This window comes from Poecilia mexicana, unplaced genomic scaffold, assembly GCF_051168715.1.
Source record: "Poecilia mexicana isolate PSO_F unplaced genomic scaffold, ASM5116871v1 scaffold_5, whole genome shotgun sequence".
In the NCBI taxonomy this organism is placed as follows: Eukaryota; Metazoa; Chordata; class Actinopteri; order Cyprinodontiformes; family Poeciliidae; genus Poecilia; species Poecilia mexicana.
Window position 1 is genome coordinate 19,914,238 of NW_028263374.1, and position 25,379 is coordinate 19,939,616.

The window sequence follows — 25,379 nt, forward strand, 5'->3', positions numbered from 1 at the left end:
CTTGGTGTTGTAATCTGTAATACAAAAGATAAAGTAAAGTATGAATGAAACTGAATCACAGAAAGTGACAAATGCTTCCCCAACCCCCCAAGCAAACAGTGGAAAAATCCAAGGAAAAAGATATGTTTACAAATTCTGTAATTTTTTGATTTTTGATCCTTAAAAGGTTTTTCCAGTCAACATCTTTTAGATAAAATCATTTTCTTCTGAAGCCAAGGAGCAAACAGGAAGCTCAAGAAAGGAACGACGAAACAGTGGATCAAATAAGTATCAAACATCTCAAAACATTTTTCATTAAATATGTTTTTAATGTGGCTATTAAACGGACCGCCAACCAAATGTTGACTGCAATGCAAGTAATCCTACACTCATCCACAATAACCTCCATGTTTGTTTACTGCACAAAACTCCACTGCTGAAGAAAAAGCCATGCAATGAGTTAAAATCAAACCTGTGCAATTCATGTGATCTGTGCAATTCCACTTATTCCACTTAATAAGTGTCCTGTATTAATTACATAAGTAATGTAATTAATACATTACTTATGTATTAATTTCTTTTGAATTACTTGAGTTGTTTCTGATATCTGGTTTATATTTCATGTCACTAAGTCAATTAAAATTGTTTTACTGAAAAAACAATGGCATTCTTAATATTGTTTTTCCCTTATTACATACTGTACTTGAAACACACTTTTAAATTTTTTTGGGGTCTGATGGCATACAAGTGAAACTGAATAGACTCATATTTGCTGTGAATGTTTATTAGTGGTAAACATAAAACATATTTGCAGACAATAATAAAAGTATTTTTTCCATAAGAAGTTGAACATAAGGATAAAAACTATTCTGAATGAGGATTGTGTTCAAGTTAATGCAACTCATCTCTTGAAGAAAACAAGTATCCTTGGGATTAAAAACAAATATGAAGGATTCCATTCCTTCCGGAATATTTTTTGTTCATAATTTAACCCTTGGTAGAAACCTAGAAGAGATTTGAATGATTTTGACCCTGTAAAAGTGTCCAGAGGAGATGACGAGCTTCAAAAAGAGAGCAAAAGAAGAAGTTACAGGATGCCAGCTTTTTTTTCCTGCATTTCAGGAGGCTGTCCCTAAATTGTTGAGCGCATAAGAGGCTCCCTGTGTGCGACCCTCTCAGCATTCAAGGCCAGAGTGTGAGGGGATTGGGCTATTGTGAGCCTCTCTGTGTGTTGTCTACAGAGAGGGGGAGCGCGAAGGAAGAGAAAAGAGAGCAGCAGTAGCTTTCAACTCAAGTTATTTGCTGAGGCTTGAATTCAGAGGTGCACTTTAAACTTATGAAAACATTTCTATCCACAGCTGCGTCCCAGCTCTCCAGAGCTCCTCTTATCTCTTCGACCCCACTGTCTTCTCTGCCGCGCACCCCCTCTGCCGACTGTCAGCCTGACCTGCTTCCCAGGGAACTCGACGGGGCAAGAAGAGGCTGCAGAGCATTCATCAAGTGGTGGAACAGTAAGAGGTAGCCAGAGCCACCATGGCCTTGTCCCAGGAGAGAAGTGCATGTCTGGGGCTGGTGGTGCTCCTTTTGCTTGGTGCGGGCATGGAGGACGTTGTGGAGGGATGTAGCTGCCACCCGTCACATCCACAGCAGCTCTTCTGCAGCGCTGAGATTGGTGAGTTAATTCATAGTAAACTAAAGATGGTTAAACCTTGCCTTTGCTTGCAATGATGTAGCGAATATACAACATTCAAGATTAAATTAAACAAAATAAAACAGCAATTCTTTTTAAAAGAAGGATTTTTGTTTGTTTTGCTCATTGATCAGCTTTGTCTGATTTGTAACTGGTGAAAAGGCCAAATTCACAGAGAAAACAAAAACAAACGTGGCAATAGATAATCAGCTTAGCTGAAGCATTTAGGCAATCTTTGTCAGATTTTACCTGCAATTAAAATACTACCAGGATGATATACTTATAAGACTGTGTGAAAATAACTGAAAAAATAAGTGAAAAGAACTACGTGGCGTCAAAAGTGGCATTTTTCCATTTTATTTCTCTGAATCCCATAAAAACAACCCTTAACCTCAATCGTTAAAATAAACAAGCCAACTTTCTATTCATCTGCCTCTCTGCCCAGTCTCACCCCCACTTTTTTGTTCCCCCTTCTCTAAGCTTAAGCCAAAACTAACACTCTGCTTTGAATTTGAGTACTTGGCTCCAGAGTGTGGAAGGCTTGAGTATGTGCTTCTGTCAAAGGTTAAACTCCAACAGGGAGAAAAAAACAAGCAGATAAAGAAGAAAGAAATATCTCTTTCAGTCTTGATTTCTAATTTCTCTGCAATCTCCATCAGGTTTAGAGGGTGAACGTTTTTTTTCTGAATGAATTATATTGAAATGGAAGCTGAGCGTGATTAAACCTGTGTTATTGAGATGTGATGGAAGCATTTGGGAGGATTTGTTTCGGGCCAGGATGTTGCACATCAGTTTTGCCCTTCATAACTGAGATGAAGGTCCACCAAGAACAATTATTCTAAATTGAAAGTGACGGTGTTTTCAGGCAGGCTTGCTACTGACAAAGAATCTAAAGAAGCAGAACTGATCCGATCTGCAGCCCTATGGACAAGTTTCATCATCAACGATCCAAAACCCAAAACAACTTCAAGACAATTAGACAGCTTTATAAAATAAGTGTAAAATAATAAATGATACTAATAGTTAAAATCATTTTAAACTATGTATCATTCATCAAAAACTTACTTTGACCTTTCAAATAAAACTGTTAAGCTAGCTAAAATCCCTCTAACAAATAGTCTGGCAAAAGCTATCACAGCAATCTGACGGTAACTATAATACAGCCTATTTATTTTAAATTCATTTTCCCTACAGCAAAATATTCAGTAAGTGTAATCCATTATAATTAAAATAAATCACAAAGTATCACAAAATTATAAAAAATGTCCTACATTCTTTGGCATCTTTTAAACATCACTTACCTAATTACAAATTTTTCTCAGTTTTGTTCGATATACGAATCCAAACATGAAATGTGATTTTAAGGCAGATAAATCACTGTTAATCAAAAGTATGATTTGTTGTTTTGCAATCACTTCAATAATGGTAATACATTTGAAATGATACTATGAAAAATGCTGCTTGAAGTTCCAGTTGGACATGAAACACTGAACGTTTTTCAAAGTTAAAATTCCTGTTTTTGTTGAGTTTGAGGTGAAGAGGCCATTGGATAAGAGTATAGAGTTAGCTTAGCTTGAAGATAAAACTGGAACAATATAGCACAAAGTAAAGGAGAAAATAAACTAAGTTTTTTCAAGTTGGAAATCCAAACTGATACTGGCTGTTTTGCTTTTGATTCTTGGATGTTATGTGATATTTTTCAGCCTTGAATTCCCTCTTTTTTTATTCATCTAGATTCCATCAGAGCAGAGAAACTGTTTCTTCAGTTATTTAAATTTGGACTTTTCATGCTTGTTGGTGACAAACTTTATTAATCTTGCTGCACTCCTCAATTTATGCTGCGCTCATTTTGTTAGAGCTTGCATCTGTGAATGATGTCACATCAGAGTTGAATTTGTTCAAATTGCAGATCGGGTTGCCACAAATAGTTTGGCAAACAATTTGTTTGCAGTTGGACGTTGCAGCTCTCTCTCTATGTATATCACACATGAGCACCGCTACTATACAACTAATAACACTGCAACTGGGACATGACAGATTCCTTGTACTTTGAATCAATAGTTTGTAATAGATTGAAAATTCTGCTTTTCTATCTACCGATGGCAGTTAGCTGTGCTGCAGTTCTAATGTTAACTTGAACTTCAAAGAAACAAGTAGAAATTTAGTTTCAGGCATTAAGAGCATCTCTGTTTGAGAAAAGAAAATGGTTTTTGCGCTTTAGTTTATTTAAATTGCACCCTTTTGTCATCTGCTTTCATCTGCAAAGATGTTCTCTGGACATAAGCTGTTTTTTTTTTTGTTTATTTATTTTTCACTTAAATCATTAACATAGCAATCTTTAATAGTCTTTTGTTTAAACCACTTAACAACAACCTCTGAATTGCTTAAGAATGAAAGCGAATTAAACACAAAAATGTGTCGTATTTGCAGACAACATATCAAAAAAGAAACTCATCATCTCATCTCAGTGATGTTTTCCTCATTGTTGTCAAATGTAAAAAGGACAGGTCAGACTATGTTGTAAGAGATAAAAAGATTGGATCTAAAAGTTATAAGGACAATGTCTTTAAATCTTTGTAAACAACAAAATGTGTTCATTGTGGAAGCAACTGATAATACAAATCCCCAAACTCTCAATCTCTGAATAAACAGTTAGACTCTTTTCAGGTAGGAAACAATAACAAAGTCCTAATACCCCTTGAGTATTTGGGCAAATTTGTTTCACTTCCTGGTGTGTGTGGTCACACCCTCCAGGCTGTTTTTGAAGCAAAGGCCTGTGGTGGCCTTAAGTTGACCTGACAGTGCTGTCGGAGTCGACAAGCTGTGCGAATAAAGCCGTACATCTGAGTAATATCCAAATGTGTGCACAAACCCTGGATGATTCCTTGGTCAATGTTTGTTTGACAGTGTGTGTGTGTGTGCGTGTGGGTGTGCATGTGTGTTCGCTGGATGGAGGCCAGTCCATGCCAACACAGCCTACTCCATCTCTCTCTTTCTTACCCTCTAACTCACCACCTCATTTCCATGTCTATAGGCACTGTCTGATGGTCTGCATACTAACAATATCAGTGTGAAAGCCCACTGACAGTCCAGCTTTGTGAGCATGACAAGGGTGCTGATTCATCTAGGAGGGGGAAGTTACTTACTACATCAGTTCTCATGGTACAAGTTTGCAATATTTCTTTTTAGTGATGTAGGTGTGCAGCAGACGAACAGGCACTCAGACGTTGCAGGTGTGGCTGTTTTTCTAAGTGCACAAAACAGCTGCAGCAGCTTGAGTGAGTATCTAAGATCAGGCAGGTGGATGACGCTTTTATTGAATGACAAACGCTTGGAAAATCTCACTGAGAAGAATCAATTCTTATGGAAATGACAGATTTGGAATTCAGAAATGCTGCATGGATGTTTTACAGCAGGAGGAACGAGTAAAATAGACAGCTTCATGAAGAAACAACATCAGTATTGAAGAAAAAGCTCAGAGCTTGGATGTAAACAAATACCCCAAAACGCTTTACCCAAATCACAAAACTAAATAGAAGGCAGTAAATGTAAACTTCTGAATTGTGAGAGTAAGACATAGATGTTAATACATTTCTCTCTTGTTGCTTTAATATATGGTTCAGCGCTCCTGCACTTTGTATTTAAATATGAAGTTTCACCAAGCATGTTTTATCATATGTGTAACCTATTACATTCTGCAAAGCTTTTAGCTGAATGATTAATTACAACAACACAGGCAGTGATACCTGCTGCCACCTTGACTGTTAAGATTACATATTGGGACCAGCATGCAATAAGCAATTGATTCTGATTATTCTCAGCTCAAACAGGAGAAATGATGCCATCACTTATGGTAAAATATTGCACTTTCCACATGCACTTTATTCACAAAGCAGTATATTTAAAGTGGAAAGAAAAAAGTAAAAACTGCTGTTACCTAGTTGCATTTTTATATTTAAAACAGCACCCACCAGTATATGAGCAGTATCTGTTTTTTATTATTATATAAATGTTTTTAATAATAATAATAATAATAATAATAATAATAATAATAATAATAATAATAATAATAATAATAATAATAATAATAATAATAATAATGCTATATAATCTTACAGTCTTCAGGAATCATCTTTTACATTTTTAATAATTAATTTTTATTGAACATTAAAGTAAAATTATAATGATACATTAAAATATATGGATGTTTGGCATAAGTTTGACCTCTATGTCAAAATTCAAATTTAGACAAAATAAAATTAAGCTTGACAAAAAACTGAAAAGCAGCATCAATGGTTCAAAAATGTGATTGTTGTTCTTAATTTCAGTCGTTTGTTTTTTGTTACATTTGTGTTAAAAAAAAAAACCTGCTAAGAATGTATTGTCTAAATGTCTTACCAATTCTGTGTAGTTGATGATTTTAAGATTGAGCTCTAAATAAATGAAAGAAGTACATCAAAGTTCAAGAAAACATTAAATCTGTGACATTTTCTGCAAAGGCAACATGTCTGAAGCAGCTGTATCTGACTGGGCAATGCTATACGCTCAGATTAAACCCTAAGGCGTTTGTCCGCCTTTCTGTCCGCCGGGGTGTTCGGCAAACAAACAAAAAGACTGAGCTTGGCCTGAGCTAATTTCACAGAACAGCCTGAGCTCCTCCTCCTCTTTCCAGCACAAAAAACCGTGGCGTAGTTATGTGATGACCCAAAAGGAAAACCAAGTGGGTGGTTTGCTAAGCCGTGTGTGTGAGGTTCACTCTGCCTCTCCTGCTCTCTAATGCTTTAATGGTTTAACTTGACCCACTTCTGGCTCTTCTCTCCAGACTGTCATACAGGACTACAGGCTTTTATTTTACAATGTGAGATTTGCACCTTTTTTCTGGGAATTGCAAACTCATGTAAAGATATTTAACAACAGAAAATGTAGCGTTGTTGCTCAGAATAAATGTTCAGCTTTTTAGCACCAAAAGTTTTTATTTTAAAATATTCTGTCCTTGTCTAACTTTACTTTGTAGCTGGTTCTTCATATTTGAAAATTAGGTAAACAAACGAAAGCCCATGAACACTGTATCATAACATTTTAAATAAAGCATCGGCCGAAAATCTATACAAGCAAATATAGGTCCAGGAAAAGATCACAAACTTGCAGAAAGTCTAACTTTATACATTTATTTTAAACAGAACAAGTCGGGAAGCATGTTCTTCTATTGTGCTAATAAATGGTTTGCGTTAGAGCTGCAGCATGCTAACATTAACATCTCCGGTATAGATTTGAAATATCTCCTTACCCAAAAACAAAATAAAGCTACTGCACTGCTGAGTCTCGTTGTTGTCATTAATCTGTGACTGGATCACTCCTGGTGCTGGGAGGAGTTCATTCCAGACTCAGGTGCTGTTAGTTTGAATCAGAATATGATGCGAACTCAAAGAGTTTGTCGGATGAGAAAACAATTTGCAGCAACGAAGGCACAGATATTAAGGTTTCAATCTGCACTTTGCAGATTGAGTATTAAATCTAATATGCATAATGTGTACATACTGTATTAGTGTGTGTGGAGTTAGCGAGGACACAGCGAGCAGAGAGCTACTTGTTATTCCATGAGGGTTTTGAATTTCCTCCCAGAGGAGAAGAGTGACACATCCTGTATCACTACTGCGAGGCTGCGACACTGTCAGTGTGGGGAGGAAGAGGAGTGACAAACAAAATGGGAGCAAAAGAGGTAGGAGAGGGGCACAGATCTGCCTATGTACCCACCAATCAACCCATACTAATAAATAAAGGAATTATCCATGATAGTATCTTGTGGAGCACACCATCCTGATGTTCACATTCATTGTCTAGTTCAATTAATCTGAACCCTTCTTCCTGTTTGCGTTTTGTTCTCTCTCTCTTTTCCTGACAGTGATAAGGGCAAAGATCTCTGGAGAGAAGATTGTGTCGCCTAGCAACAGCTCCTCACCTTACATGAAGATGATCCAGTACGAAATCAAAATGATCAAGGTGAGTTCTTAGACGGCAGCATCAGCTGCTGACGGTGGCATCACTTTCTGTGAATACGGCTGTTTTGCATGTACATGTCAGCAGGATTTATGTATTGTTTGTCTGTGAAAGTGATGAAATACGAGTGATGCCACAAACAAAAGTAGCTTAGACTTCATAAATGTCCGATAGTGGAGCATCACTTTATTTAACGTCCCACCTTCTTGTGTCCTCCTTTCAGCTGGGTTGGAAAGTCCTTGTGATTGCATAAATATTTCACACTTTATCTCAAGGGCAGACATTTTCCAGCCTCCAGTGATGAGAATCTCTGAACTTTATCCTCAAAATTCAAAAGCAACTGGATTTAACGCTTTTCATTCTTTGTCTCAACCCTTCGTCTCCAGTTTTCCACATTTTTGTAATTAAAGGCTCTATCATCTTTAGTCATCATCATGTAACAAAACTTCATAGATTGTCTGAATTTATAACCCTTTGGATAAAAGTTTTAGCTCCATTTATTTTCAAAAACCCACACACAGTATTCATTTATTTTTTTCAGTAAATGTTAAAATTACTTGCAGTCATTAAATTGTTAAAAAATTGGTTTATCCCAAAATTACTAGACTTGGAGTAGCTGATAAGAAACTCACCAAGTAGAAAACAACACAATTTGACATTTTGAAGGGATTTCAACACCAGTGAATGTGAAAAAAAATATCTAATGAAGTTTCCGTAGTAGCGTATTCAAAGTAGGAATTTTCAATGAGTTAGCAGGACAAAAATGCTTAAAGACCTCAGCTTACAGTATTTGACAGTATATAAAAAGAAAATTAAAAACAAAAAAATCACATAAAAATGTAAATAAACATATTTTGTAATGCATCAAAAATGTCCAAAGACTAAAAAAGTGCAAATTGTTTAATATGAAACGGCAAATAAAAAAACATTTTGGCATAGGTTTCATAATGCAGCTTGGTTATTACAAATTATTTTTATGGCTCAGTCAGAAAACGAAATGTATTGATTCTACATGCTGACATTGATGCTGATTAAATAGAAAAATTATTTACTTCAGTGTTTTACTATGTTTAATCCTTTCATCTTGCAGCACCTCACGTGATAAATAACAAATCTGTCAGAAAACGTTCTCTTCTCCTCTGTGTGTCCAGATGTTCAAAGGTTTTGACAGAGCCAAGGACATCCAGTATGTGTACACGCCTGTCTTCTCTTCACTCTGTGGAGTCAAACTGGACTCCAACAACAAAGCAGGCTATCTGCTCTCAGGTACAGTCTGCAACCTGTGCTGTGTTGTAACACTTTCAGTGAAACAATCTGACACAGATGTTATTAATTTCCAGAGGAAACAGGAAGTAGCACAACATTATCCATCCTGCCATTATCGATTTTCTTTTATTTCTGAATGGCCATTGCAATTTTCTTTCTTTCTTTCTTTCTTTCTTTCTTTCTTTCTTTCTTTCTTTCTTTCTTTCTTTCTTTCTTTCTTTCTTTCTTTCTTTCTTTCTTTCTTTCTTTCTTTCTTTCTTTCTTTCTTTCTTTCTTTCTTTCACATGGATATTGATTTGTGAAAACCTTGTTTTTTTAATTTAGTACTTAAAAGACTCTCTACAAGTAGTGGCTTCTCAGGAGAACCTTTTAGAAAAAGTTTCAAAATAATTGTTGCCATAAATACTTTGTGCCTCCAAAATGTGATTTTTACTATTCTGACTTCAAATATAGATACTTTTTAGGTGAGTAGCTATTCTCTACTAACCCTTTCATAGCTTAAGAAGATCAAAACACCTCTCTCTCCCCAGATCTTCTCTTGTCTTACCTGCATTTTGAAAAGTAACTCAGGAAAATGTTCCCCTGTATCACATCATGTTCATGGTTTTATCCAGTATTTCACCAATCAGACACAGTCAAGAGAAAATTGGCCACCGTTCAGATCACTTGAAGACTGACTGGTGCATCACTATTTCTAATGCCTGTTTTTTTTTTAGAAAAGAACTATGCTAAAAAAAATAAATAAATAAATAAAAGTAACAAAACTTTTCTGATTGCATTCCTAACAAAATCACGGCAGCCTAATTACTCAAAATAATGTCTAAAAGCTTTGACATAAAGGCTGTAATTAAAGTTCTTGTTTACTGCTGTAGCACTTTTATGAGTTTCAGCAGACTGTCGAACTAATTGCTGATTGCATGATGCATCTAAACAGGAAGCATGTGGAGCGATGGACGGATTTCTATTGGCCAGTGTGACCTAGTGGAGACGTGGGACAACTTATCACTGTCACAAAAAAAGAACCTTAACTACAGATACCAGATGGGCTGTGAATGCAGAGTGAGTTCACTCCACCTATACTTTTAAAGTTTTGTTAGAAACACAAACTTCAGTTTATTTTATATGCATTTTATGTAATAGAACGTAGAGTATAATTGTGATATGTCGTTTTCAGAATATTTTGCAAACAGATAACCTCTGTAATTTTATATCTCTGACTAAAATCCAGAGCAACCTAAGCCATTTAAATGGAGTCCAACTGTGTGTAATTTAATCTCAGTGTAGATGCAACTGTTCTTTGAAGGTTTCAGAAGTTAACTAGAGAAATTTGGTGAACAAACAGCACATACGATATCCTGTTTAAAATGTTCCACAAGTCATGTGAGATCATGTCGTGCTGCCTACAAGACCTTTGCAAAACAAGAGTACAAAACACATGCTTTCGCAAATTTGTCTTAAATATTCTCCCAGTTACAAAACTCAAGGGAGACAAAATTGATCAGCACGAGTTCTATGCATAACATCTTAATAATTTTCCTCTCTCGTCAGATCAACACGTGCTACACGGTGCCTTGTGCGTCTACAGGAGAGAACGAGTGTCTGTGGACGGACTGGCTGCTGGATAACAGTCTGAACGGGGAGCAGGCTCGGCAGTATGCCTGCATCCGACGATCGGACACAAGCTGTGGTTGGTACCGGGGTGGGCCTCCGCCCGAGAAGGACTTCTTGGACATGACCGACCCCTGATCTGTAATGCCGACTTCAGAAATCCCTTAAGGAAAATCCAACCCTGCTTTTGGCATATTTAGCACGCATTTGGCTTGCAAAGAAGCAACTAGGAAAAAAAAAAAAAAAAAGTGGAAAATTTGCTGATTTTTCAAACCTGCTGGAGAAAAAGCTGCCATTAAGCTACTGGTTGCAAAGTTCAGGCAGTTGATCCAGCAACAGGAAAATAAATATTTAAAGTGCAGGGTCTTTGAGCGTTTCTCTGACTCACTTTCACACATTCCACTTCACATGTTACAGAGTGAGAACAGCAGCAGAATATCCACAGCTAATATTTCACTTTTGAGTGAAGGTGTTTGCCTCATTGTAAATGCACTCCTTTTAAGCCCTATGATTATTTGTGTAATGTACAATAGGCTAAATAGCAATTTAAGTTCTGAATTTACAGAAATATTAAAGAAATGTTTAAGAACACTAAAATAATAGAATCCTTTCTTGTATCAACCTTGCAGAGTCTAATTATGTGCATCTTGACTGCATCCTGATGTTGAATTTCTATCTGAAATGCTGACACAAATGAAAGTACACTGAATATACTGTGCTTTGTGAAGGTTTTAGGCATTGAAGCTTCAACAAGGATGCATAATAGGCAATTGCAGAATAGTTTTAATTTATTGGTATAATTAAAAGTGATGTGAAGAAAGAAAAAACTTAAATTGCAGGAGTTTTCCTAATAATCTTTGGGGTAAAGCCATTTTTTTATAATTCTTTGTTTGCATTTTCTTTTACTTAGTTTGAGGTGGTTCTGTATAATCGACTTAATGCTGAAAATGTGGAATTATACATCATAAATAAGAACCTAACGTGCCTAAAACCTTTGCATTCTGCAGTTCAGGCAAAGAAAAGCATCCCAAGTTAACCAGTTACTTGTGTTATTTGTTGTTGTGATGCAGAAATTATATGACGTTTTATCTCAAAATTTTGAAACTGTAAATATAGTAATTATGTTGAATTAACATTTTCATAACTAACCACATGTTTTCTTTTAGAGTAGACAGAGCTTCTCATCCTGCTTCCTTTGTGGAGCTTTTTCTTCCTTTTTTTTTTTTTGTGCCAAAAACCTAATCCGGCGCTTCGGCAACAGCACTGCCACCTGTAGAAGCTAAGCCTTTCCTCTTCAGAGGAAATGAGATAACAGGATAAGGTTTGTTTTTTATAACTCCTTGAAACTGAAGGTGGGTTGTTCACCTGTTTGTTTTAGAAATCTGCTGAATCATTTAAATGTTGCTCAATATAAAGACTTAACAAGGGTCTGACTTGACCCCTGTTTTGATCCAGGATTGCTTCATATAAATCATACAGATTATAATGCGTTATGATTCGGCTTTGTAGCACATTCACGGTGCTGTGAACAAATAAGCTCACCCTTACTGATGAAATCTGCACTTTTGTCACACCTGTTTCAGATCATCAAACAATTTTTAACATCAGACTAAGAAGACCCAAGTGGATATATAAAGCAATTTTTAAATGATAAGTTCATTTATTAGAGACAGAAGTTAGAAAAAAATTGTACATCTGCCCTACAAAATATTTTCTTGAAGGTCTTGGAGGTATCAAGGTGATTTTTAGCAACGTGAGGTGGCCCTTTGTGATTCCCTTTTTAATCAGTTCTATTTTTTGGATGCCTTTTGTTGCCCCTTCATTGTTGTTCAACCAAGATTAGTGATCTTAACTGGGGGAGATGTTCTTCTGTTACCTCCTGGATCAGTTCCCATTGTGCTCTAGTTGGACTTAATTTTAGCAAACCCACCAGTCCCGGGAAGATTTAACTCTATTCTAAGTATTTGTGGTTAATGGCTCCCAGAAGTGAAGAAATGGTTTTCTAATCCTTCCCAAGCTACTGCAAGACTGTAAAGTTTGTTACTTTTTATTGGATTTCTTTTGCCTGGGGTACGATGTGTTGCCTTTGGAGATTATTAGCCTTTTTCTCGTAGCCAGCCAGGTAACATTTAGGAGATCTCTTGATTTTTACACATCTGGTTATGATCAGGCCTGGGTATGACTTGTAAAATTAAACTTTGACAGTTAAACGTGATTTAACACGGGAGTGGTTATTTTTTTCAGAAAAAATTGGGTTGGATAGCTCGTTCTCTTAAGACGTGAAACAATTTAATAACTACTTTTGTTTGTAAATCAAAAACATTCAAGTTTGACAACATTTTTTACTGTCCTGTTCAACTTGGTGGATCATGTTGACATTTATCTCACGTCAGCACTGAAAAGTTTAAACCGAATGGAAAATCAACATTTCAGATTTGAGACAGTCGTCCAAATATAATCTCCTTTACAAACTCATGCAGTTATTTTAGTGTCACAAAGCACAAATTAATAATGCATTATATTATTGTATGGTTTAATGAAGTGTTAAAACAGATTTCAGTTTGTTTTTTACTTAAATAATTGTTGGGTTTGTATTTAAGTCTCTGTTTCTGTCTACATAAAGTTTTCTATCTTCATGTACCAAAAAAAACAATGTATATAAAATGTCTCAGTGGAACGATGTATCACTGCCTCTTTGTTGATTCCCTTTAGAAAGAAAAATCTAACACAACAGGCCAGATGATTTTAAATAATACAGTTGAATTCAGGATGGTTGGATCATTTAACAACAAATGTTATTGAAGAAAGATTGATGAAGTTAAGATGAGTCTTTTAAGACATAAAAACATTGAAGTTAATGTTAAGCCTAGTGGTGGTAGTAAAATGCTGTGAAGATTGTTTAAAACTATTTGTACTTTTTTAAAAAAAAAACTATTCCATAAACCAGGTGAAATAGTGAAGAACAGGTATTACGTCACATTTTTAATTAAACATAAATCAGTCCGTTCCAGATTTCTTATATGTTTGTGATTTTTTTTAGTTAAAATCGCTGATTTTGTGCTACTTTAGAAATATTTCTGAGAAATTTGCATTTTCTTTAAAGACCTTAAATATCTCAATATCAGCAGAAAGTGACATAACCCATGTTCTGAACAGCTTTACATTTTCAAATCAACATAAAACATGTCAAAGAATGACCACATAAACTATATTGCTTTAGATCTAACCGGATAGCGGCATATGTTTATTTACATTTTCTCCTCTTTTTAAAATGTATTGAAATTGTTTGTTGTTCATATTATTATCATTTTGCTGCAATAGTTAAAGATCTCTAATTTACCATGACATGCACACAAAATCACTTTCTCTGAAATTGTCCATTTTGAGGTCATTTGAACCACATTGGTGGTTGCAAATGTTTTAGTGGAGACTAATAACACACAATATGGAATAAACCAGAAAAAGCCTTTACCATGTCTCTGTAGTTGGGGTAGAACGTCTGATTAATGAGAGGAAACTTATCTGAACCCAACCGCTTCTGGTTGTTGATCAGCTGGGAAAACTGGAAAAGAGAGAGAAAAACAATGAAGCAGAAAAGTGCTTCCAATTAAACACTGTGGACATTGTGCATATAAAACTAAAAATAAATGTTACCTTCACATCTCTGAAAACTCTTCTAAAAAAATATTGCATGTGTTCTGCAAAGTTCACTTACAGCCCAGGGTTTGTCACACAGGTTGTAAATGGAGTCCAGAGTGTTGACTGAAGGGACGCCTGCATACTGAAGACCAATGATCAGGTTTCTGAAGTCCTCATTTTGAGCCATGCTGAAGGCGTGTTGGCGCACCAAAACAAAGTCAGGCCTGAATGACCTGGAGCAGGAAAAAAAAGACAGTTAAAACAGTAATAAACCTATAATGCTGATATATACGTCTATGCTTATATAGACATACATACTCTCTATATAATTTTGTGTTACTTTTGTTTTGCATGTGTTTTTTCTGTCTTCCCGCCTGATATGTGAGACTTCTGCTAACAATCGCAAGTCTCCATGTTTGTTTTGACATCTATAATTATGGCCTTGCAGTTCAGTCTGAAGGTTATTTTGGTATTAGGCCTCTAGCATGGGGTTGAGGCAGGACAGCAGGAAGCTGTGTAGCCCTCCCACACATTTCGTCCTGTTGGGTAACCTCGTCACCAGAAGGTGAAACGAGGCTGTTGGTGACATGTGTCATTGAGGTGGCCGACTGCAGCGTTAGCAGTTAGAAGAACTGCAGAGAAATCTGCTGAGGGAGCAAGGGATACATAATCCTTAGCATGGTAAGTGGTAAATGGCAGACTCTAAAGGTTGTTTAATTTCATGCATTTATGTTTAATTGTATTTCTTCCTTGCACAATTCAAAGTGAGCAAGCCTCCCCGCACAAATTAAGTGTAAAAAAATAAAATAAAATGCAGCAGTAGAGTCAGGAAAGCAAGATGTTACCAGCAGGTTAAGGTCAGTCACAATATTCACTGCAGTTCAGCTTAGGGAAAGGCTGACAAAGATGGGTAATGACTCCTGTTGTTCTTCCTTGTGTCTCGGTGTGAGTGAGAAAGTGAGTGAATGTGGGCTAAAGCAGAGAAGCAGACAGAGGTGAGTAATGACTCTGACATTAAAGAAAATGGAGAGTGGTGTTATACTAAAACGCTAGAAAGGAACAACACTGCAGAAGTGTCAACACAACTGGGTGCTTGTGAAGAAAGAATTCAGTTCCTAGAAGTCAACTGAGCTGATGAAGAGGAACAGGTCGTACTGCCACTTTGGCTTCAGCTTTTCTTGGTTTCCCAATGGAAAATTACTCTGTTTTATTGCCGTGAACAACAGGGGTGTTCTTCTTGAAAGTTTCAGACTTTTTCTTGCAGCAGTGAAAAATGTTTATTGCTTCTGCAAGAGGTCTGCTTCTTTATAGCCATCCATAAAACTTCAAAAAAAGAAAAGAAAAAATGTTTTGCTGTAGAAGTGTCTATCTCGAGGATTCTTTGTACTTTTTTCCAACTGTTTGTAATGAAACAATTTTTTTGTGATGGCATGTTGGAAAGGGTACCAACAAATTTAGTCAGTCAAAATGTCCTTTAGTAATTTTATCAGTTTTACTATAGTTCAGAACATGCAACCTAGCATACTGTAACTTCCCCATGAAGACAGAAGGCACATTTGTCTCCTATGTTGCATATATATTGCATATTTTTGTTACTAGCAAAACACACCTCTGCATATTGTAGTTAAAGTATTGCAGTCTTGGCTTTTTGTAGACTTGCCAGAAAATGAACTGGCATACTCTGAAACAGGAATCCTGAAGACTACTGAACATATTTATTTATCTAAATGGTTGAACCTTTCAAACATGTCACAACACTTTTTTAATTTCCTGTAGCAGCAAGCAGTGTTACAACAGGAACTGAAAAGAGTGAATGGTAGCTTGTAGAGATTATGCCTCAGTCAAAAAAAATTGTTTACCCTCAAGACACTTGTGTATTATTAGATGTATGTACTAGTCTTCATTTTAAGGCTTTTAGGTTTGTTGACAGCAGTAGAAATACTAAGCATATCCTAACTTTACTCCCTGGACCAGAAAAAAAAAAAGTCTAGAAACGAAAGGCTCTTGCAGGATCTTGTTCCGTCCAATGTGATTGTCCGTTCAGTGCCAGTGAGTTGGTGTAATTTGACCTGGCTGAGCAGATGGAAGGTAACCATGCATGCATGTACCGAGAGATTAGCAAATGCTTCAAGTGTACTGCTGGGACAAAACCAGCATGAGCCCAACTGCAGTCAAAGTACTCAAACTGTGAATGCCTCCTACAATGACTGTCCCCCCTTTTTTTCCTATACACAAAACCATTCAAGTTCCAACTTCTGCTTTTAAACAATAGAAACAATGTATTTATTGATCAATTTTGTTTTTAATAAAGAGAGAAAGGAAGGATAGCAAGAGAAAATGATAAGAGCAGACAGAAGAAAGTGGTGGATTGTATAGTGACATGTTCTGGGATGTGATGGAGGTTACTAAGCAACTTGCAGTCTCTGAGTAGTTAGCAAATCACTGCTGAGACTTGAAATCGATGGACACAGTGCAATTACTGAGACAAATGCAGATGGTTAGGAACGCCAAGGTCTAAAAACCCAGCACTGAAGTTAGGAATGAAGGGCTAATGCTTGTGTTGTAACCTTAATGACTGTCTCCACTGCAAACCCGTGTCTGGGGGAGGATGAAGAAGCAGAGAAACTTTAGAGGTCTGGGAGGACAAAGACATCCTAAACACATAAAAGCACCATCAGCACGACTTTGAGAACTAAACATGTAAACTGGATTAATTTTGTTTTATAAATAAAAGCTTGCTTGGCTCTCCATCTGTTGCATTTGCTCCTGCCATTCCTTGCAGCAGCGTGTGCGGACCAGCCCCTCATAAAGCAGAGTGTCAAGACAGAGCTGCTGATTACCAGACTGAAGCTGCCGTCTTCATTTCCTGTTGCTTGCTTGTTGCTTTGCAGGGGCGTTAGATTCTTGGGTAAATGCTGCCAGTCCTTTGGCGAAGCGCTTGTGTTGAGTCAGTGGGGGTTTGTGGTATGTGTGAGTGTGTGTTGTTGTCTGGTTTTACGGTAAGTTTATATGTTCGCAGGCACATCAACTGTGACAGACTGTAGGTACTGTCTTTTGTCATGGCTTTCAGTAAACAAGTCACCTTATTACTTTCAAGCATATTCTTGGGGGTTTCTGTTTCACAGAAAAGAGAAGCCTGTGGATCACCAGTTATTATCACAGAAACATAACAGAACATTGTTTATCATTGGGTTAAATGTGTGGGTTAAATGATGCAAAATTAAAATGGGAACTAAAGATTTCTCTGGATGATGAGAAATCATCATCCAGATGCCTCATGCCAAACCTCATGCCAAACCTCTCAGCATGAGGTTTGGTTTGTTTTAATAATAAGTTCTGGTGTACTTTGTTATAGGAAGAAAATCAGACAAAACTGAATCTTTTTGGATTCAACAAACATTTTTTCTTGTAAAGGTCTATCACATAAAAAAACCTAATAAAATACACTATCATTTGTCATTAAGTTTAAACGAGTTTTTGGAAAGTACTTTTCGAGGTCACTCCATCAGATGTCATAGCTTTTAAATCTTGTTTATTTATTTATTTATTTTTTTTATTTTAGGAATTGTGTGCAAAGGCTTGATCAGGGCAGTTTGGTTTTAAAATATTTTGATGTGGTCCGAGTTGGAGATTTTATTAGCAATTAACCAACTGCTTGGTTAGCCATCATGTGCATAAGCGTGTAGATGAGACGTGTGTAGCGGACCTGACGACCTTGGTGCCGCCCCTGGTGACCTGCATGTCCACATTGCAGGTTCCATTTGAATGAGCAACAAGATTGACCTCCGAGAACTCAGCCTGCATGGACAGAGAAAGAGAAAGGGCACAGGACAGTTTAAATTTTACAACATGGTGATAAAAACGATGCTGCTTTCCATGAAAAAGTCATTTCATATTTATTTTTGTGACTTAAAGATACTTTGAAAACACAGGAATATGACAATTACTTCAATTTGCTTTCAGGTTTAAGTTTTTTGTTATAAACTCTGATTATATTAAATCTACCCCAGACTAATTCATTTTCACTAACTTCTTGTGCAGTCCAATGCATGGGGGTGAGCAAAACAGCCAACCACTGTTTGTGCTCCGCTTACTTGTTTCCATACTCTTGACTTTACTTCACTGCAGACATAAGCCATGCTGCTGCTCTTGTAAATAATGCAAGTTGCTACTCTTTGGTGTGGTTCAAGACACGGCAAAGATTTCTCTGTGACTCATAGCCAGCGACTTCTATCTCGTCTGGTGCATATTTCATTTCTGTGGTGAGGCTTGAGGTTTCACATTGAGCTCTATTAGGTGTGAAACAGTTTAATGTGAAACCCCTGACAATAGACATTTGACATTTAAGCAACCAAAATGTGTTGCAAAATGGTTTGCTGGTTAGTTGGCGAAACCAATATGAAACCAAAATGTTTTACAGGGGAGACTTGAAACAGATACCTTGAGCAAAAGTGTAAGTAGACGACAAAGATTTTTTTGAGTGGTTTTTATTGGACGTCTGGGTGGTTTTTAAGGCACAGATTTAAACGTGGCGACGTTTTGAAAGAGTGGCAGATCTACCTAATTGAAATATTTATAGAATCAGAAAAAATAAGCTCTAAGTGATCCGCCTTTTGCATATGATTTGACTTTCTGTTTATCGTTTCATAAATATCTTTGTGCTGCTACAAATCAATAAAATAAGCTAAACAGGTGGAGAGCTGCTAATGCTGAAGTTCTCCAGGTGAGGATGAAGGACAGAGCAGCTTAACTCAACAGAAACCCTGCAAAATTAGCAGCTAACGCCATCATATCACTTTTCTTATTAGAGAAGATCTTAGCAAAATTATTCTTCACCATAACATTATTATTGAGAGGGACAAAAAAATAATAAAACAACTTATTTTGATGGTTCTTGAGTGTCAGAGCTCGAATGTAGGAATAACCTCAAATTTGGGAAAGAAAAAGAGGATTTAAAAACATTGCTTGATGGTTTATGATCTGTCCCTGTCTGTCTCAAACTTGATATTATAAGAAATGTATAACAGAAACAATTTGTGAGTAATTATTTTAAAGAATAATTGGTGTAGGAATTGACAAGAAAGACTGTTTGCCTGTGGGCCTGCCTCAAATAGTTGGCACTGAAATCAGTGTAAAGGTTCAGCTCTGAAAAGTTGTGGAAAGGAGCTTTGCACAGTCTAATTGTAAACTGTTTAGATGATGTAAGATCCTCAAACTTCAAAACTAATAGTAAATACATTTCTTCCTATAGATCAATGAAGTCCTTCAAATTCAACCTTTACGGACCTGAAATAACCGTAGACGTTTCCATGTATAATGCTGAACATGCTGTCAGCTTCCTCTTATCTCTGTCATGATCCCCTTTAACCTTTTCATTAATTATTCTGATGCATCATAGCTACACAAATCAATATGATACCTGCTCCACTTTGATGTCGTATTCCCCAAGGACCTTCTTTCCTCTGAACACTTTTGCCCTGAACAAAAAAAATAGAGAGAGGAAAGGGTTTAGAATGCCATTTTCAAACTTCACAGTTGTATATGCTGCCCTCTACTGGAGCAAAGCATCTTGTAGATCAAATTACTCAAAGCAGGTACCTGAACACCGAGCGGCTTTCTAGATTACCACTGTGGGCCTTCTACTTTTATTAACTGAGATCCAATAGCTAATAAGTTTCTCTCACAGTCTAAATCATACATGTTCGACGGTTTCTTGATGTTCTCTGTGCTGTCATTTGATTAAGAGTGACATGGGCCCAAGTAAACACACACCAATAGACAGATGGAGAGATGAATGGAAGAAAAGGACTGACAGCGAGGGGATGAAAACGACCTCAGCCAAAATAACCCAAAATACCCGGGACGTCTCATTATGCAAGGATCACAGATGGTTTTGCACTGACTCCATCATCTAATCAGACACTGATGCTAAATAAAGCACATCTGAACTGTTGGCCAGAAAGAGCATTATATTTTCATCACATCAGTGATAACGTTAGTTTTCAAGAATTTCATTACTTCCTCTACAGTGTTTGTGATGCCATTTCACAGATTTGTAGTTTAACTTTGTCCTTTAAAAATAACAGCTGATTGCCAGTTGTTTTTTTTTCTCAGATCTTGAATCTGCTTTTTAGTTGCAAGCCTTTCTTTCTGTGCAGTCAGTTAGAAATGTGTTTCATACGTTCCTTTCCACAGACCCAAATTGGACATTTTGTCATGTAGCGAAGAGGCATCTGGTTCAAATTTAATGGTTCGTCAGAATCAGACCATCTGTGAGGGAAACATTCAGAGTCTCTGGCTCTAACCTCCAGTAATCAATGACTTTAAGTAAAATGGGTGACTTTAGGTTGGAAATGTATCCAGCCTACACAATGTGAATTGTTGCCCTAACGACACCCAATTCACTCATGTCTACAGCAGCATCAAATGGCATCTTTACAACTGAAATGCATTTTTAATCTACAACGTTAATTCAACGGTTTATTCCAAACATTTATTGAAAACAACCTCTATCATTTGTCCCAAAGTAATGAATAGTCACATTTAATGTGCGATCGCTCTCTGTGGGTCACATGTCAGTCCAACACAGAGCTGCATAATTATAGTGTTCAGTTGAAAAACAGCTAATGTGTCCTCTTTATACACCTCCATCAGTTTACAGCAGTTATTTGGAGCATAACATGTCAAAAAACACCAGAAACGAGTCTGAATCATAAGAGAGTTTATGAGAGAGGGATTTCACAGGTCAAAGGTGTGATTTATTTAAAGTTGCAACTGCCGGATGTGTGTGTCATCCTGGATAACAAAGGATGGCCAAGTATTTTACAAAATGGTTTCATGCCTGATTGTCTGAAGAATTGTTTCTGCATCATAACAAAAACCCCATACAGCGCAACAGTTCAGAGATAACTTCAAAGTGCCTGAAACACGTAAGGATGTTGATGGATGAGGTGGCTGGTGCTATGTAATCCATCTTGTTAAAGCTACAGCACAGATCTTGTTTCCCCTCATTAGGTCTATTGGAATAACATCATTTACAGATCATCTGACCAAAACATTTGAGATGCTCTCACACAGTTTTCCATGTTGCATGTATGCTGACATGTCTAATAATATTTTTTGTGAAGCATCTTAATATAACAATCTGAATCAAATGTTATGAATTATCAAGTTCTGTCATGTACACAAAGCATGTGTGTTAATGTGACCCAGAATAGTACACTGAGTTATCATCAGTGCAAACACAGTGTCTGCATTTCTTAGTATGAGATTAATCAACATTACTAGTGAATGACCGCCACAAGCTTTAAGTAGCATGTTTGTAATTTCCATTGCTAAGCTGCCTGTGTTTAAAACAAACATTTTGGACTCTACATATTAAGTCATCACACCACGATTTGACATGTCCAAATTACACTGCCGACTGGCTTAGCTGGAGAAAAACACACATATCAGACATTGTCAGGTTGGTAAATTAAATATGTTGCCACAGATCGGTATGTAGTTTAAGCCAAACATCTTTAAAGTCCACAGAAAAACAAGGCTGCAGTAGCATGATGGCGATATAAGCTCCTTAAACATATGCATGTTATGCTTCATTTCAACTCTTTTTGAACACGTTTCTATAATTATGTTTTCTTTTTTCTTTTTCTTTTTTTTTTTAGCTCTGATTAACACAGTAATCTCGCCTGATGACTGCTGGAACTACGGCACCTTTTGCGACCCTGCAAGGATAAACCTGCTAGATAATCAATGGATGTATAACAATAATAAAACAAATCCTGTAAAAAAAGAAACACAGAGAAGGGTTACTCTACAGTGAAATGAATTCCTTGCAGAAATGCAACAGGTGTTCATTTTTATGTAAAAGTCCCTCAGTGCCAATTTAATATGTAGACATCTGCAAAGCTGAATGATTGCTTTTTAGGGATCTCATGGAGATTAAATGAAGCTATAAATTCTCCATGTGTACATTTTATATGGTAATTGCAACCATATCATCCATTCATCTCCCATTTCAGCCATTTATTTCGGTAATTTATTTCACAGTTTCCTTTTCATAATCCTCATCACACCTTTAACTGGGTAGCTATAAGTGTGGTCAAAGATTGTTCTGCCTCTGATCAACATTCCTGCCAAGCTGGTAGCACACATAACTTTTGCTTAAAACTTTTGCCCTGAATACCAAATTTAAAAGTGAGCTGGAAAAAAAAAAGAAAATCCAAAATATCTGGACACTAACAGACTGAAGATAAAGTTTGCAACAGACCTCTGCTTAGTGTCATCAGATATATTTCCTTTCCGACTCTCTCAAGAAATGTATCCAGTAATACGAACAGATTTGTATCGTCTTTTTTTAATAATCGAACAATCCCATATCTTTTGCACAGAGTGATGAACATTACACAAGCCTTACAACTGGCTTTGTAATTCGATGAAGATGCAATAACAAGATGCATTCTGAGGTTGTAAACAACAGATCGACCCTGGCAGGTAATCTTTGCAATTTCCTCTAATTTGCAGCAGGAACAAGTGTCTCAATCTCAAATACAATTAAGTGGAGTTTTATTAACAAAAAGCTCCATGCAGACATATGCCCACATGTTGCCTTGTTTGAGTACAGTATACAGCTACAACATTATTGAAATCACCATAAACGCTGTAGAAAATAACATTCCAACCTTATCAGTTGGCAAGTATACAAGTTGTTTTTCTTTTTTTTTTTTCTTTTTTTTTTTCAAAAACTGCTGGTCACACACTCATAACATAAATAACATTACATTTTCTTGTTTCTACAAGACATCCTTGTGCTAAAATCTTCATCTTCGTCAATGTTCATTAGTACAACTGTCTTCCTAAATCACCCAAACTTCATACAGGAAAGTCTCAGGGAACAGGAAACTCTTCATGAAGCGAATTTACTTTGGTAATTTATTTTAAGCAGCGTCGCTAATATAGATTCATTCACGACATATCTATGGAATATTTTTTAACCATAATAAATTAGCTATGGCAGTCTGATTAATCAAGATGTGCAATTGGAGTCAGAGGAATAGAAATCAGTGCGAAAATACAAATAAAAACAAAAAAAAAACATTTGAATGTGTCAACATTATTCATGAGGTTAGCAGCTCAAGCAGACATCCTGAAATAGATATCTGATGACAGGAGTGGTGTACAGTAAAGGCAGAAAGGCAGATTAATTTAATAATGACTATAACTTAGTTTGTTCTTATGAATTTGGCAACTTTCAGTTTTATTATGAAAATTATACATGAATTCCATACTAGGAAAGACAGGGAGTAAAAACTGAGCAAATAATGCAAATAATGAGAAAAGACCAGTCCTTATTATGATGGAAAAGACACTATGAGACTGAAATGAGCCATAAAAATTAATGAGACAGGTTGGCATTTGAGGGCTGATATATAACTCTCTGTTTGCGAGATCATTTTTACCTTTGCACAATAAACAAGGCCTTTTAAAGCTGATCAGAAAAACATGTTGAGAGACTCCAAATAATTTGAGGACAAGGACATATTTTTTTCTTTGTGGCAGTCTAAATCTCGGTGACTTCGAGTTGTAGATAACAGGATAATCACATGCATAAATCCCATCAAAGATGGTGAACTATGGTGCAATTAAAACACCATAGCAAAGTATCTTTCACTCTGCACAGGGAGCTCAGCAGGCTAATTTTTTTCAGTGGTCACTTGATGGGATCACAATTTCGCTATCGATCAGACGAGTCAATGACTCTCAGAGAGCCTGTAGATATTAAGCTTTTTGAATCAATTCAACAAAGTGTGTCAGGGAAGAGGAGAAAAGAGAGATGAGAACATAATAAAAAAAAAAGAAAGGAATGGCTGACATCTTTATTTCAGGACCAAGATAATGTTCAGTAATTATGCTGTCCAATTTGGCAACAGTGCAGGAATCAAACATCAGTAAATCACGACACAAGCAGTTATTCGTTTGGTTCCAGTATTTCCTGTGTTCTTTCTTATTCAGTTATTACCAGTTGATAAAAAAAGTCTAATAAAACACACCTTTACCTCTAAAATTTTATTTTAAAATGTAATCAATTGCCCAAATCAATATCATCCGACAGCTTTGTTCTACAAATGATCTAATCTAATGAATTTCAGTGACAAGAACATTTCGATGTCCATAGTAAGGATATCGAAATGTTTCTGCTCCCCATTAAATCACTACACATCACAGGATATTCACTGGTGCTTCCTTACACCTCACCTATTATTATTTCACTCCTCTTTTACCTCCTCTTTGTTTCCACTTTTTCCTTTTCTCTCACTCCCATAACCAAGCCGTGGTTTGGCCTCTTCATGAATAATTATTTTCACCCATCTGTTTTTTTCCCCCTCTGTTCTGCAGCTGTGTCGACGTAAGGATGCATTAAGGAAAAGTGTGCATTTAAATTAACCAACAGGATCATGATCAGTTTAATGAGACGGAAAAATACTTTGGGTTGCTGTGGATTTCATACTAAAAGCTACATATAAAACCATATAATGAGAAGATTAAATGCAGTGGTGAGAGATGCGCGCACTAAAACTAGTTTTAATTACCACCATTTTGTAGTAGCTTGTTAGCAGCTCAACTTACATTCATATCACCAGAATGACTTGGGTAGTTTAATCTTTGTTTTTTTGTTTTTTCTCGTTCTTTAGTAGATAATTACAGAAGCTGCAAACTGGTTTAGACTATAAACGGAAAGGAATTATTATTCTATTATCATCAGGCCACTGCTTCCCTGCTATAATTGAACCCCTTTGATCCACCCTCTCCACTTTTACTTTCATCCCAACATCTCCGAAGGCATGACCTGGCAACACACAGTGCATTTAACTGCAACACAACATGACTTAGTGGTTAAAAGATACAATTTTATTTCTAAAAGAGGAGAAAACGACTTTGACAATGGATTACATGGATTAATACCCTCATATTAATCTCAACATAGCTAAAATTCCTAGCTTTTGTGTCACCAGTTGCTTGCACTTCTCTGCTTTCATCAGCTTCCCCTTCACTGGTACTGTGCATACAAATGAAAGTACAGTCAATAAACACAGCATTTGTATGTTGAAAGCATAGTACATAATTTCCATTTTCTATGGAGACGTTCAAATGATCCAGCAGGTTTAGATTCAGTCCAGGACATGATACTTATACTTTAGGA

At 36.5% G+C, this 25,379-nt stretch overlaps 2 protein-coding genes across 2 annotated transcripts in view; one reads left to right on the forward strand and one right to left on the reverse strand.

The window, feature by feature from the left end:
* The first annotated feature begins 1,178 nt into the window (after positions 1-1,178).
* Positions 1,179-13,217, forward strand: LOC106923765 (metalloproteinase inhibitor 4). Its single transcript, XM_014997021.2, has 5 exons — positions 1,179-1,651; positions 7,572-7,669; positions 8,818-8,932; positions 9,867-9,991; positions 10,481-13,217. The coding sequence occupies exons 1-5, from the start codon at positions 1,513-1,515 to the stop codon at positions 10,676-10,678; spliced, it is 675 nt and encodes a 224-aa protein (XP_014852507.1). The 5' UTR covers positions 1,179-1,512; the 3' UTR covers positions 10,679-13,217.
* Positions 11,779-25,379, reverse strand: part of LOC148159698 (synapsin-2-like) — a 47,422-nt gene continuing 33,821 nt past the window's right edge. Inside the window, exons 2-6 of the mRNA XM_088005986.1 lie at positions 19,599-19,656; positions 17,886-17,977; positions 14,256-14,412; positions 14,013-14,102; positions 11,779-11,832 (exon numbers count right to left, since the gene is read on the reverse strand). Of these exons, the coding sequence (XP_087862112.1) occupies positions 11,779-11,832; positions 14,013-14,102; positions 14,256-14,412; positions 17,886-17,977; positions 19,599-19,656 (451 nt within the window). The remainder of the gene's footprint in view (positions 11,833-14,012; positions 14,103-14,255; positions 14,413-17,885; positions 17,978-19,598; positions 19,657-25,379) is intronic.

Coding starts and splice junctions, on each gene's coding strand:
- LOC106923765 (XM_014997021.2), top strand. CDS start 1,513: ATGGCCTTGTCCCAGGAGAGAAGTGCATGTCTGGGGCTGGTGGTGCTC. Junction 1,652..7,571: donor CTTCTGCAGCGCTGAGATTG/GTGAGTTAATTC, acceptor TTTTCCTGACAG/TGATAAGGGCAAAGATCTCT. Junction 7,670..8,817: donor ACGAAATCAAAATGATCAAG/GTGAGTTCTTAG, acceptor CTGTGTGTCCAG/ATGTTCAAAGGTTTTGACAG.